Consider the following 13,883-nt stretch of genomic DNA (forward strand, 5'->3'; position numbering starts at 1 on the left):
CCAAATTTTAAAATCATAAACAGGTATTAACTAATTCATATTGAGTAAAGTGGATAAGTGACATATTAGAATTTATTTGTGCAGCCATGACTGTCTAAGTAGCTCTTCCTCGTTTGTGAACTGGTCTTCATGTTTCACGATCTCCTGACCTTCTCTGTACGGGTTGTTCTCCAGAGGTTACAACCCAGCAGTGGTTCCATTGGCTTGTTCGACCTCCTGAAGCAGGGAATAACAGATCAGAGGGGCAGAGTCCAGTCTCCCTGTGCTGTCCACAAAATAGCACTCAGCTCAACCTTAGAGAGGTGTCCCCTGCTCCAACAGCATGGCCATTTGCCAAACCCAAGACCTCTCTGGGTGGCAACTGGTGTCAGGGAGCGCCACCTAGGTGGAGATGGCTCAGAGTCTTTCTGCATGGGATCCTTTGGGCCAACAGATCAAAGAGAGTTGTGAGTGTAGACTGGATGGTGCAGCTGGACGTAAAGCACAGTCCCCTTCCTTCTTTCCACCCTTATCTTCACCACACAACATTGACTGTCCTGTAGCATTCTGCCAACAGAATATCTGTTGTGGAGCTATTTAGACATTCAATGCACAAAGCTGTCAAAATGAATGCTTTTGGAGGGATTCATCCCAAGACTGAGGTCCGAGATATAGACACCACAAGATAATTGTGGATGACCTATAAATTTTGAAGACTGCACCTGCACTCCATCAATTTTGTTATTATTCATTCGTGGAATGTGGATGTCAGCATTAATTGCCCAGAGGGCAGCTGAGGGTCAAACACATTGCTCTGGGTCTGGAGTCACATGTAGACCAGACCAGGTAAGGATGGCTATTCAGTTCCCTCAAACAACATTACTGAACCAGATGGGCATTTCCTCCGACAAACATCAGATGATGGTCATCATCAATATTTTCAGATTATCATTGAATTCAAACTTCACCAGCAGCTGCAGCAGTAGGGATTTGAACACCGGTCCCCAGAACGTTGCCTGTGTGCTTGGACTAATAGTCTGGGGATAATACCACCAGGCTATCAACTACCCATAACAAAGATGGCTCAAAACACCAAGACTAACGTCACTCCTTTCCTGACATTCAGACAGTTAGTACTGGAAAGAGATCAACCAATTCTGCATGGGTTAGAAGATGGCTCAAGATGTCAAAAAAAAGTCAATTTCTGAGTCAAACGACACAAACTTTGGGAGACCCTGAGGTATTTTGGACTCAGCTGTGAAAAGGTAGAGGATCAGTGAAGATTATGGAAGCATTGAACTGCCAAAGAAGCTTCATATTTGTTTTTTGAGGACTTGATTTTTGAAGAGTTGTGGAAAAAATGGATTTCTTTCAAGTTCTGTGGACCTACGATGTACGTTTTTCTTCAACAGACAATGAAAAGATATAAATCTTTGTTTTTAAACAAGTTATTTTTGAAAACCACATGGCTTTAACTCATGAGATACCAAGACGTAGAGCTGGATGAACACAGCAGGCCAAGCAGCATCAGAGGAGCATGAAAGCTGACGTTTTGGGTCTGGACTCTTGTTCAGAAATTTTCTCAAGAAGGGCCCGTGTCCAAAACGTCAGCTTTCCTGCTTCTCTGATGCTGCTTGGCCTGCTGTGTTCATCCAGCTCTACACTTTGTTATCTCAGATTGTCCAGCATCAGCAGTTCCTACTATCTCTGGCTTTAACTAATTGCTGGGGGCCACCTGCCTGGGTGTAATGGCCGTTCTGTTTGACCAGGGGTTTTGCAGCGGTCTCGGGGGAAAGCTTAGGCTGCCCAGCTCATCTCTCCGATTTCAGAATCACCTTTATTGTGAATCCATTGTGAAACCTGATTACCCCCTTAAAGAGCAACCAGGAGACTTCTTCATACCAAATGACCCAAGCAACTTACACCAGTCAAACCCCAAAGACACTGCAATGTCTAATTGACCCATATATGTGCACAAGATCCATGGCAAACTTAACATTCCACACTTTATCCTTTTGGCTTCCTTCAAGAATTAACTGTACTGGACAATATGTTTTCTCCCGAAAGTGAATCTCTGCAGACAGAAACGCATATGTCCCTTTTTGCTGGTGTATCTGTTTGTGCATATGCTTTCAGTTATTCAGGGAAGTGAAAATTTACTTTTGAATACCACAAACTGAGTGTGTTAACCAATCCTGCATCTTCATTAAATAAGTTTTGTTTCATGAAATGTCAGTAATTTGCATCTTTATTAAAGAAAGCCAATTGTTCCATTTTTTTGCTCAAAAATAGATTCTTTTTCCAAGGGCTACATTGGGAACCAAGCCAAATAACTAAATTTGATGTTGTGATCCATGGTGTCATGCAGCTAGAGAGGGACAATATTCAATTGTAACAGAGAAAACTGACTGAGAAGGGGAGGTGATGGCCTAATGGTATGTTTACTAGCCTATTAATCCAGAGACCCTGATAATGTTCTGAGGACCAGGGTTCAAATCCTGCCATGGTGGGATTTATATTTAATTTTAAAATAAAAGTCTGGAATTGAGAGTCTAATGATGACCATCAATTGCTGGAACAACCAACCCATCTGGTTCACTAATGGCCTTTAGGGAAGGAAACTGCAATCTTCACCTGGTCTGGCCTCCATGTGACTCCAGACCACAGCAATGTGGTTGACTCTGAACTGACCTCTGGGCAATTAGGGATGGGGCAATAAATGCTGGCCCAGCCAATGACACCTTCATCATGTGTCTGAATCAAAAAAAAAGATGGAAGTGGTGTCATCAGCTGTTGTGTACAGACACTGTAAAGATGACAATGATGAGAGTGTTGGAGGTGGGGCTGCCAGAAAGAAGAGGAGAAAGATCTAAAGGCCTGTGGAAAAGCGTGATGCAGAGAGACTCCAACAATGTTGGCCTGGAAGCATTAACACATGGAATGAGTGAGTCACCCTATGAGGAAAGGTTGGGCTTGTCTCCTTTGGTGTGTAGAAGAGTAACAAAAGACTTGATTGAAACATATAAGTTCCTGAGAGGTCTTCACAGGGCGGATGTGCGAATGATTTTCCCACTTCCAGAAGCATTTAGAACTAGGGTTCACCCCATCTGAACAAACGTTTACCTGTTTAAGACAGAGACAAGGGTAATACCCCACAAGATCAAGAATCTTTGGAATTCTTCACCAAAAGGTGGCAGAAGAAGAATCTATGATTTTTATTAAGGCAGAGGTAGGTAGGTTCATGGTAAGTGCAGGTGAGAGGTGAAAGGTTATAGGGAACAGCCAGCTCTGTGTGAATAATTAGGTCATCCATGGTACAATGTCTGGCAGAGGGGCTGAATGGCCTACAGCTGCTCCTGGGTGCTCCAAAGTGGAATAGGGGATTTTGACAGGAGGAAATGGAAAAGGGTGATTAACCAGCCTGGTGACAACATCAAGTAAAATGAGAGTAGGATATGAAGACGATTAATGGAAGAGGATGGGGGCGTCGACAGTTCAGTATTTTGACCACATTCCCTCACACATTAGTTTAAACAAAGCATTTAATGCAAATGAGGGCACTGAGGGAGTTCAAACAGGAATTGGATACAGGGTGAATCCAATGCAGCATACCTACAGTACTGCAGGGACCATCAGCTCCAATCCTTTATACAATGGTCCAAGGTGTGATGACAGTTCCCAGAGATTACACCACAGAAACATTATTACCTTGAATGCCTCCCAGGTCTTGATTTCATTGAAGAGCCTTTCCCCTGGGCACAGAGTTGGTCTGTGTTGCCGATGGCCTTGGATGATGTAATCACTAATGATTCTGTTGTTAGTAACAGCGCACCTCATGAAATTCTCTTTGACTAGTTCCATTGCTGCCTGGCCTGGGAGCTCGGAGGTGTAGTTACCAATGAAACTGACTCCATACCCCTTAGAGTTCTGCCCTTTGGTATGAGCTCCTTGCCAGAACCATCCACGCCCTTCATAGATGTATCCATCAGAGCCTGCAACAAAGCTACACAGATCATTCCAGTCATTAAAACAGATAAAGGGATCTGCTCCTTTACACACATTAGCAGTTGTTCAGTCAATGCATAAGAACATAGGAACTCAAGCAATTCAGCCCCCTCACCCTCCTGTCTGAGACAGAGATCACTGATTCAAGTTCCACTCCTGACATGTGAGCACAAAGTCCAGGGCCACATGTTGAATTCAATCCTGTCGGTGTGCTGCATTATTGGGGCTGCAGTACTGTCAGTGTGCTGCATTAGTACGGGGCAGTACTTGGGTGTGCTGCATTATTGGGGCTGCAGTATGTAGGTGTGCTGCGTTAGTGGGGCTGCAGTACTGCAGGTGTGCTGCATTAGTACGGGGCAGTACTTAGGTGTGCTGCACTAGTGGAGGTACTGTGTTTCAAACTGAGTTTAAATGCACAATCGTAAAAGATCCCATAATGTTACTCTGAACAAGAACAGGGCCTCTCCTTACATTCCTGCTTTGAGACAGCTCCCTGATGACCTGTTGCAGTGAGGGCTACGGGCTGTGATTCTCCCACAGGCTCTCACCTGCTGCTTGGCCTTTCATTGCTTCTGTCCTCTCTTGGTTCTCTCGGGGGTTGCGCGTCTACACTTGCTCTGTCCTACTAGGTTGCTAGTGTTCTGAGCACTTAGCATTAATGTGTGCAGGGAGATGGGTAAATGGAGGGGATTGGCACTGGGGAACAGAACCAGTGCAGACACAAAGGACCAAATGATCTTCTTTGTCATCACAACAATTCTGACATTTCTAACTCTATGTGAGTTCTTTATTTATACAAAGATATCCATCATACTGAATATAGCTCCCAAGCACAATGCTCTTCAAGTCCCCATTTCACGTATTACTCTCCCTACTCTGCTGATTCCTGCCAATGTAGGAGTTAGATCATAGTTTACACCATGGCCTTTAACCGATCCATATCCCACTGCAATACATTCTCAGTCAGTATTCATCCCTGACCCTCTTTTATCGTGTCAATGCCTTACAACAAGCTTGAGTTCAGGGTCAAGGAGAAGATGCAGTCAAATCATCATGTTGAAACTCAGATTTTAAAGAAACGCAATTCATTCTGTAGACATAATGAACACTGGAATACATGGTTATCATGAGGCTCTAACTTATACGTACATTAGGTATGGACTAAATTTTGTTCTTCGTCTATCCATGCACTTTTGAGAAGTCCCTCCTGTTCTGGTATGTTCTAACTCCATTGAAAATTAGGAAAAAAAGTTAAAGGGACGTAGAACTCGAGCTGTTAGTAATGGAGGTAATAGGACCCAAAGAGAAGGTGCAAAAACTGGCATAAAGGCACTTTATCTGAATGCTCGGAGCATTCGAAACAAGGTGGATGAGTTGACGGTGCAAATCATGGCAAATGGGTATGATCTAGTGGCCATTACAGAGACATGGTTACAGGGTGGTTATGACTGGGAGTTAAATACCCAGGGGTATCAAACTGTTCGAAAGGACAAACAGGAAGGTAAGGGAGGTGGTGTTGCTCTGATTTTTAAGGTTGAAAACAGGGCGGTAGTAAGAGATGATATAGATTCTACTGAACAAAACATTGAATCCATTTGGGCAGAAATCAGGAATAGCAGGGAGAAGAAGTCACTGATAGGTGCAGTCTATAGGCCACCAAATAATGACATCGTGTTGGGGCAGGCAATGAACATAGAAATAGCTAATGCATGTAACAATGGTACAGCAATTATCCCGGGGGATTTTATTCTACATATCGATTGGTCAAACCAGGTCGGTCATGACAGCCTTGAGGGGGGGTTCATAGAGTTCATCCGCGATAATTTCCTTGGACAGCATGTAATGGAACCTGTGAGGGAGCATGCTATCCTAGATCTAGTCCTGTGTAATGAGACAGGGATAATTAATGATCTCACAGTTAGGGATCCTCTCGGAAGGAGCGATCACAGTATGGTCAAATTTAAAATATAGATGGAGCGTGAGAAGGTTAAATCGAGTACCTATGTCCTGTGCTTAAACAAAGGAGACTATGAAGGAATCGGGGAGGAATTAGCTAAGGTAAAATGGGAGCAAAACCTTTATGGTGGGTCAATTGAGGAACAGTAGAGGGCTTTCAAAATGATTTTTTACAGTGACCAGCAGGAGTATATTCCAGTGATAAGGAAGCACTGTAGGAAAAGAGAGCCAGCCATGGGTGTCTAAGGAAATAAAGAAAAGCATCAGATTGAAAAAAAACACATACAAAAAAGCAAAGAGTAGTGTCGAACAGAAAACCACAAAAAAAGTTATAAAGAAAAGTAGGATAGATTATGAGAGTAAACTAGCTCAGAACACTCCCACTCCTAATTTGTACACATCTTTCAGGAATACCTTAACAATTGTTCCTAGTGTTGAAAATGAGGTCTCTCCAAGCATGCAAATAAAAATGAAAGAACTGCGGATGCTGTAAGTCAGGAACAAAATCAAAGTTGCTGGAAAAGCTCAGCAGGTCTGGCAGCATCTGTGAAGGAAACGGTGCTGGAGTTCTGAAGAGATAATCAGATGTGTACTTGGAGAGAAACAAAAACAAAGTTGCTGGGAAAGCTCAGCACGGCTCTGAGGAAGGGTCACCAGATCTGAAAAGTTAACTCCGTTTTCTCCTTTGCAGATACTGCCTGCAACATCTATTTTGGTTTCTCTCCAAGTACATATCCGATTATCTCTTCAGAACTCCAGCACCTTTTCACACATTACAATCCAAATTTGAATAAGCATTTGTGTGGAAATATATTTCCTCAGATCCCCTCCAGTTCTTCATTTTATACCTGTAACCTTTAGTTCACAACCCCACTCTCCAGAGTAAATATTCTCTTCCTACTTCTTGCCTCAAAGCCCTACAGAAATTCTACTATGCTGTCCCATGACCTTCTCTGCTTGAAGCAGAACAATCCCAGACTCCCCAACAATTGAACTCCCTCATTCATTCCCACATTTAGTCCCAAAGCAGGCATACCGGAATTGGAATGTTAACTCTTGCTTCTCTCCTCACAAATGCTGACGGATCTGCTGAGTTTTTCCAGTACTTTCTGTTTTTAATTATAGATTTCCAGCACCCACGACAGTATTTTCCTCTTAACTCTCATTCATGGTATTTTCCTGGTAAACCATCTTTCTGTCATCTCTACCTGCCTCTTAATGAGTGCTAAGTCATTCAGAGACAGTAAAAACTGCCGATGCTGGAGTCAGAGATAACACAGTGTGGAGCTGGAGGAACACATCAGGCCAGGCAGCATCAGAGATAACACAGTGTGGAGCTGGAGGAACACAGCAGGCCAGGCAGCATCAGAGATAACACAGTGTGGAGCTGGAGGAACACATCAGGCCAGATGAACAGGAACGTCGAGATTTCGGGTAGGGACCTTTCCCAAAATGTCAACTTTCCTGCTCCTCTGATACTGTCTGGCCTGTTGTGTTCCAACAGCTCCACACTCTCTTCATGGAGTGGTGACGAGAACTGTATAGGTTTACAGTTTTCCCATGTCATTAAAAGGGATGCAAGGACTCTGGTGGGCCAATGGTAGTGTCCCTGTCCCTGAGCTAGGAGACATGGGTTCAAGGTCCATGTGGTCCAGAGATGTGTATTAACATCAGGATGTTGCTGGGAGTTGTTGTTTTGAGTTATGGAGAGAGCCTGGGTAGGCTGAGATTTTCTCATTGGAGCGTATGAGGTTGAAGGGTGACCTTATAGAGGTTTACAAAATCATGAGGGGTATAAATACGGTAAATGATAAGGGTCTTTTCCCAAGGGTGTGGGAATTCAAGACAAGGGGAAATATTTTTAAGGTGAGGGGAGTAATAGTTAAAAAGGACATGAGGGACAAGTTTGTTTACACCACCTGTAGTTTGTGTGTGGAGTGAAACGCCAGAGGAAGTGGTGGATGTGGGTACATATACAATGTGTAAAAGACAACTAGATTAATTCATGGGTAATGGAGATAATGGGAACTGCAGATGCTGGAGAATTCCAAGATAATAAAATGTGAGGCTGGATGAACACAGCAGGCCAAGCAGCATCTCAGGAGCACAAAAGCTGATGTTTCGGGCCTAGACCCTTCATCAGAGAGCTCTCTGATGAAGGGTCTAGGCCCGAAACGTCAGCTTTTGTGCTCCTGAGATGCTGCTTGGCCTGCTGTGTTCATCTAGCCTCACATTTTATTATCTTAGATTAATTCATGAATAGGATAGATTTGGAGGGAAATGGGCCAGGTGCAGGCAGGTCGGATTAGTTTAGTCTGGGAGTATGATCAGCATGGACTGGTTGGACTGAGAGGTCTGTTTCCATGCTGTATGACTATGACGCTATCTCTGAACAGGTTGATCGTAAACCATTTGGCATCCTCCTCATTGCTGTGATTTTTTTTTTAACAATTTAAAAAGAATGGAGGTGAGCAGGAAAAGGCAACGAAGGGAACATACTAACAATGAGCTGAAGTAGGCCATTCAGTCCCTTGAGCCTGCTATCCCATTTAATAAAATCGCGGCTGATCTGATTGTAACCTCAAATCTGCATTCCTGATTTGTCCGTTATAGCCTTTCACCCCTCTTGCTTAGCGAGAATACATTTATCTCTGTGCTAAAAATATTCAAGGACATCCATCACCTCTTTAGCAAGACAGTTCCAAAGAATCACCACCCTCTGAGAGAATTTCTCCTTGTCTCTGTTTTCAAACAGTGGCCCCTAATTTGTAAATGGCACCCTTTAGATTCTTGATTGTCCCACTAAAGGAAACATTTTCTCCATATTTTGCCTGTCAAGCCCCTTCAGAATCTTAATTGTCTTAATCATTTTGAAAATTTTAATGGAATGATAGCAGACAGAATGGCATTCCCCATTAGAAGAGACTGAACATGCATGAAAAGAGAAGACTGAGGGGTGATGTGATGGAGGGCTTGATAAGGTCTCGCACACCTCCCTCACTTTTGTACTCAATGCCACTATTTATAAAGCCAATTAGCTCATACCCTTGATAATGGGAACTGCAGATGCTGGAGAATCCAAGATAATAAAGTGTGAAGCTGGATGAACACAGCAGGCCAAGCAGCATCTCAGGAGCACAAAAGCTGACGTTTTGGGCCTAGATCCTCTGATGAATGGTCTAGGCCCGAAACGTCAGCTTTTGTGCTCCTGAGATGCTGCTTGGCCTGCTGTGTTCATCCAGCTCCATACTTTATTATCTTAGCTCATACCCATTCTGGACTGTATGAGCCGACTTCTCCTGCCTGGACTGATGAAGGTGCCCCCCCACCCGCCAATATATCAGGAAAAGCCTGCAGACTGAAGTGCGGGAGTGGGGTAGCGTGGGTATCTAACCCTTTGCTTCCTTGAACAGTGAACTAAACAGCCAATGAATAGTTTAAATTGTGGGAATTATAGTGGGGGTGTTTCTAACACTGAGACCATTATCTGCTCCTACCCTGCTCCTAATGGCCAATGGACAATGTCCAGCTTCCATCTCCTGTATCAGTGACCTTACCGTTCCACCCTGTCCTCTGAGGTGTGCCCCAAATACCAGAAGTGCAACACAGTTATAAAACGGGACTTAGGCTTTGAAAGATAAACTGATGAGAAACCTCATTAATAACTGCATGGGTCTGAGGCCCAGCAACAAACAGGTGAAGGAGAAAGGTCCAGACGGCTGTACTGATGGGGTGAGGGTCTCAGGATGTACATGGATAAGTTAGGCCGAATGGCCTGAATCCCTGCTCTACACTCTATGTGATCCTTCAGGAGCGGTCACAGAGTCGGGCTCTTTACTTGTAGCCGATGTCGTCCCATTGACGATCATCCTGGTGGAACCGCTGCATGCTTCTCATGTTTGCTGCACAATCCCGGAACCTGGTGCAGGGCTGGCTGGGCTCGTAGGTGTGGTGAATGTAGACAAAACGCAGTGGCAGCACTAGGTTCACCGGAGTACCTTTGTACGGTCTGGCATCCCACAGGCATCGAGGAATAATGGCAGGACATTCTGCAAAGATAAAGAATAAAGCTGCAGTCACAGGCAACTTTGAGAAAGAGAAACTCAAGCCAATTAAGTGCTTAAGAATTTGTAATGTGAGCAATGAGACAGCAAACTTACAGACAGCAAGATCCCATAAACAGTAACTTTCCCATAGTCAGACAGTCTGCTTTACTAGTGTTAAGGATAAAAATTGTCGTCCTGTCCACAGTATTCTGCCATTTCTCTACTTTTCAATAACATACTGCTCCTCTGTTCTTCCTGCCAAAGAGGGCAACCAACTCTCCCACATAATGTTCCATTTGCCAAATTTTTGGTCACTCACTTATCTTGTCTGTATCTCTTTGCAGACTTCTTGTCTCCTTTCTCACAATTTGTTTCCCTATCCATATTTGTAAAATTAGCAAATTTGGCCACTGTACAGTTTTTCAGCCAAGTTATTAATGCAGACCATAAATAGCTGAGGTCCCAGCTCTGATCCCCGTGGCATCTGTGAGGTACAGCTTGCCAAATGAAATTGACCTAATTGCTCTTTGAACTGAATGGCTTGCTAAGATTTCATGGTTTTCTTCAGGATTTAGTTATTTTTTAAACTGTAGGATAAAGGATGCTACTTTACTTTTTAAGTCTCTGGCAATATCGTTCATACCCACAAGCTGTTCAGCTACCTGGGAGCCAATTATACGGTTGTTCGCCAGAAAAAGGCTCTGTTTTATCAATAACAGGTAACTACTCCACAGACCAATCAGCTACCAGTTGCCAGCTCAAATCTTACCAGCTGGTTCCAGTTCGTAGGCAGAAACCTTCCCCAATTGGTTGACAAGGCAGCATTTACAATAAGTGCTGGTAATTTGCTTTTAAAACATGCAGTGATCCTTTCTGTCATTCTCAGTTTTCTTTATTCATTCACAGGATGAGGCTGTCACTGGCCAGGCAGCTTTTATTGTCCATCCCTAATTGCCCAGAAGGAAGTTCAGAGCCAACCACATTGCTGTGGGTCTGGAGTCACATGTAGGCCAGACCAGGTAAAGATGGCAGTTTCCTTCCCTAAAGGGCATTAGTGAACCAGATGGGTTTTCCCAACAATCGACAATTAATCTTTAATCATTAATCTCGTAATTCCAGATTATTTTATTGAATATAAATTCTACCAGCTGCCCTGGCAGGATTTGAACCCAACCCCCAGAATGTTATCTGGGTCTCTGGATTAATAGTTCAGCGAAAATACCACTATGCCATTACCGCCCCCCAAAAAAAGTTATTTTCCCTTTTCCAGCCACTAAAATAAATTACGGCCTTTAACTCCTCAGTGGGAAGATAGCATTGAGAAGTTTCAGCCTAGTTTTGCCTAATGGGCTAGTAACCTCTCCTTGCCAGTGACCGGGCAATTTTGCCATTTGGCCTGATGTGTAAGAAATGGAACAGTCACATTGGCACAACAGGGACCGCTTATTCAACTTAAATGACGCTGGGTGCTGAAGGCAGATGTCAATAGAAGGAGCACAAAATATCTTTATAATATTTAGGAGAAAAATTAAATGTGAAATAATTAATCACTTTTACACTGATTTTTTAAAAAATACACTCATGTTTAGCTCAGTGGGCTGGACAGCTGCTTTGCAACGCAGAATGACACCAACAGCACAGGTTCAGATCCCATCACTGGCTGAAATTACTATGAAGGACTCTCCTTTTCAACCTCTCCCCTCACCTAAGGTGTGGTGACCCCCAGGTTAAACCAACACCATTCCTCACTCTCTCATGAGACAGCAGCCCTATGGTCTGGCCAGACTACAGTACCTTTATCTAAATAGAACAAGTATTCCATCATTGACAGTGTCCCCAAGAAATCTGTGACAAAAAAGTGGGGGTGTTTCAGATACACTATTTGCATGCAATAATAGTTCAGCGTGTGTTTTTGATAGGAGTACCACTCATTTCAACAGTGTATTTACCGAGATAGCGATGATGAAACTGTTCAACTCCTTGCTCAGAAATTCTTCTGAGGACACTATCGTTGAGGTATTGGAGAACGGAATCATTCCTGATGTAGTCGTAAAGGTAAAGTGCACTTATGACCTGATTGGTAAAAGTACTGAGGTCAATTTTTGATTTAAAATTCTTTCGACGGGCATTGGCCTTAAAGCTGATCTGCCCCTGTTCCTCGCCGTAGTAATCCCTCAACACAGCACTGAGTTTGGGCAGTAATGGGCCTTGGAACTGCGTTAAGAGATGCCCTAGGATAAAGCCATCCATGCCTCCATTAATCACAGCATCTGTGGCAAGAGATGAGGGACCGAGCCCAGTGAAAACCTGAGGAGAAATCACATTGTCCCAGCAACCATTGGGTCCCAGTAACACCTGGCTGCTGTTCAAGTGATGGGCCACAATTGCTAACCCTAGCTCTCTGGTCAATGTCAGGGCGTAAAGGTTATCAACTGGGAGGTCTCCAGCCACATCTGGCCAAGTGCAGTCTTTTTTCCTTTTCAATCCAGCTTCAAGCCCCCCGATCACATTCGCCATGGCGATTGTTGTTCCGTCTGGAGTGAGGACTACACCGCGCTCAACTGAAGAGCTGACTTTGTGGTTCATGACATCTTTCATAAAAGACAGCTGGTCTTCAGAGAGAGGTCGCAGGGAGGCAGAGGGGGCTGAGCTGTCACCGAGAAGGAGATGGTGATAATCCTGGTCAGAGGTACGCAGTTTTCGTAGCGCAGTGGCCAGGTCAAGAATAGTCAACTCAGGATCATGCCCTTCCAACTCCTCAATGATGCTTAAAACTTTATCAAGGTGATAGGCTGCTGCTAGAAGGAAAGATCAAGCAAAAAGATGGTTAGAGAAAGGAACAGAGTAACCAGCAAAGGTTTGACACTAAAAGAATAACTCGACACACTCCCCTTAGTGTTCCACGTGTCATGGCAAGTTGAATGACATTATCGCCTGCACTAATTGGGTAATTACTCCCTCAGTTAAGCGCTCTGTGTCAATGATAGGTTAATACAGCCACCCAGCACAGAGCAATGATCATGTTCAGGACTCAGGCTCCGGGCCTGGTGTATCAAGCCCTCCCTCACTGTCACTTGCCATTCACCAATTGAGCCAGCCTGCGCCATGGATGATTCACAAGGTCCACAGAAAGTGGATTCATAATGACAGAAGGACATGATACTCACCTCTAACAGGGCAGAGGAATGGGTAAAACAACCAGAGGAGCAAGAAGCAGCTCTGAATTCGAACGTGGGCTGACATTGCTGCAATTCCTGAAACCGGCAGTAACCTCTGCTCCCTTTATCTGTTATTTGATCTGAAATCCTGTGTGTTATTGACTTGAACTCTACTTCTTCTAATCAACAAACTATTACTTCATCAGATTGTGATTCAATGTTATCCAGCGGCTTCTCATCGAAAGTGCTTTAGCATTTTGAAAACAGTTTTTAGGCTGGTTGATGTTTTTGGACCCATTGGCAGGGCTTTCAACAAGCCCAATATCTGCTATAAGTGCTGAATGTAAACCATGAGGCAGTAAGACTACAAGATATAGAAGCAGAATCAGGCCATTTGGTCCATTGAGAGTGCTTCACCCCTCGGTCATTGTTGACATATCTCTCAACCTCATTCTCCTGCCTTCTCCCCATAACCCTTGATTCCCTCACTAATCAAGAACATATCTACCTCTGCCTTAAATACACTCAACGATTTTGCCTCTGCAACAATGAGTTCTACGATTCACTCTGGCTGAAGAAATTCCTCCTCATCTCAGTTCTGAAGGGTCATCCCTTCACTCAGCAGCTGTGACCTCAGGTCTCAGTCTCTCCTATTAGTGGAAATATATTCTCTGCATTCACTCTATCTAAGCCTCTCAATATTCTGTAAGTGTCAATCAGATTCCCCCTCATCCTTCTA

General features: G+C 43.9%; 1 protein-coding gene across 2 annotated transcripts; it reads right to left on the reverse strand.

The window, feature by feature from the left end:
- pglyrp6 (peptidoglycan recognition protein 6) lies at nt 1–13,258 on the reverse strand. Of its 2 annotated transcripts, none has more exons than XM_048522002.2 (5): nt 13,154–13,258; nt 11,936–12,784; nt 9,779–9,989; nt 3,688–3,982; nt 1–216 (listed from the first exon to the last, which is right to left on the reverse strand). In XM_048522002.2, exons 1-5 carry the CDS (start codon nt 13,227–13,229, stop codon nt 178–180), a joined length of 1,470 nt encoding a protein of 489 aa, XP_048377959.1. In that variant the 5' UTR covers nt 13,230–13,258; the 3' UTR covers nt 1–177. The 2 variants fall into 2 exon arrangements, with proteins under 2 accessions (XP_048377959.1, XP_048377960.1); XM_048522003.2 differs by having other exon boundaries at nt 11,936–12,781; nt 13,154–13,256.
- Between the last annotated feature and the right edge of the window lie 625 nt (nt 13,259–13,883).

The sequence above is a fragment of the Stegostoma tigrinum genome, chromosome 35 (assembly GCF_030684315.1).
Source record: "Stegostoma tigrinum isolate sSteTig4 chromosome 35, sSteTig4.hap1, whole genome shotgun sequence".
Taxonomy (NCBI): domain Eukaryota; kingdom Metazoa; phylum Chordata; class Chondrichthyes; order Orectolobiformes; family Stegostomatidae; genus Stegostoma; species Stegostoma tigrinum.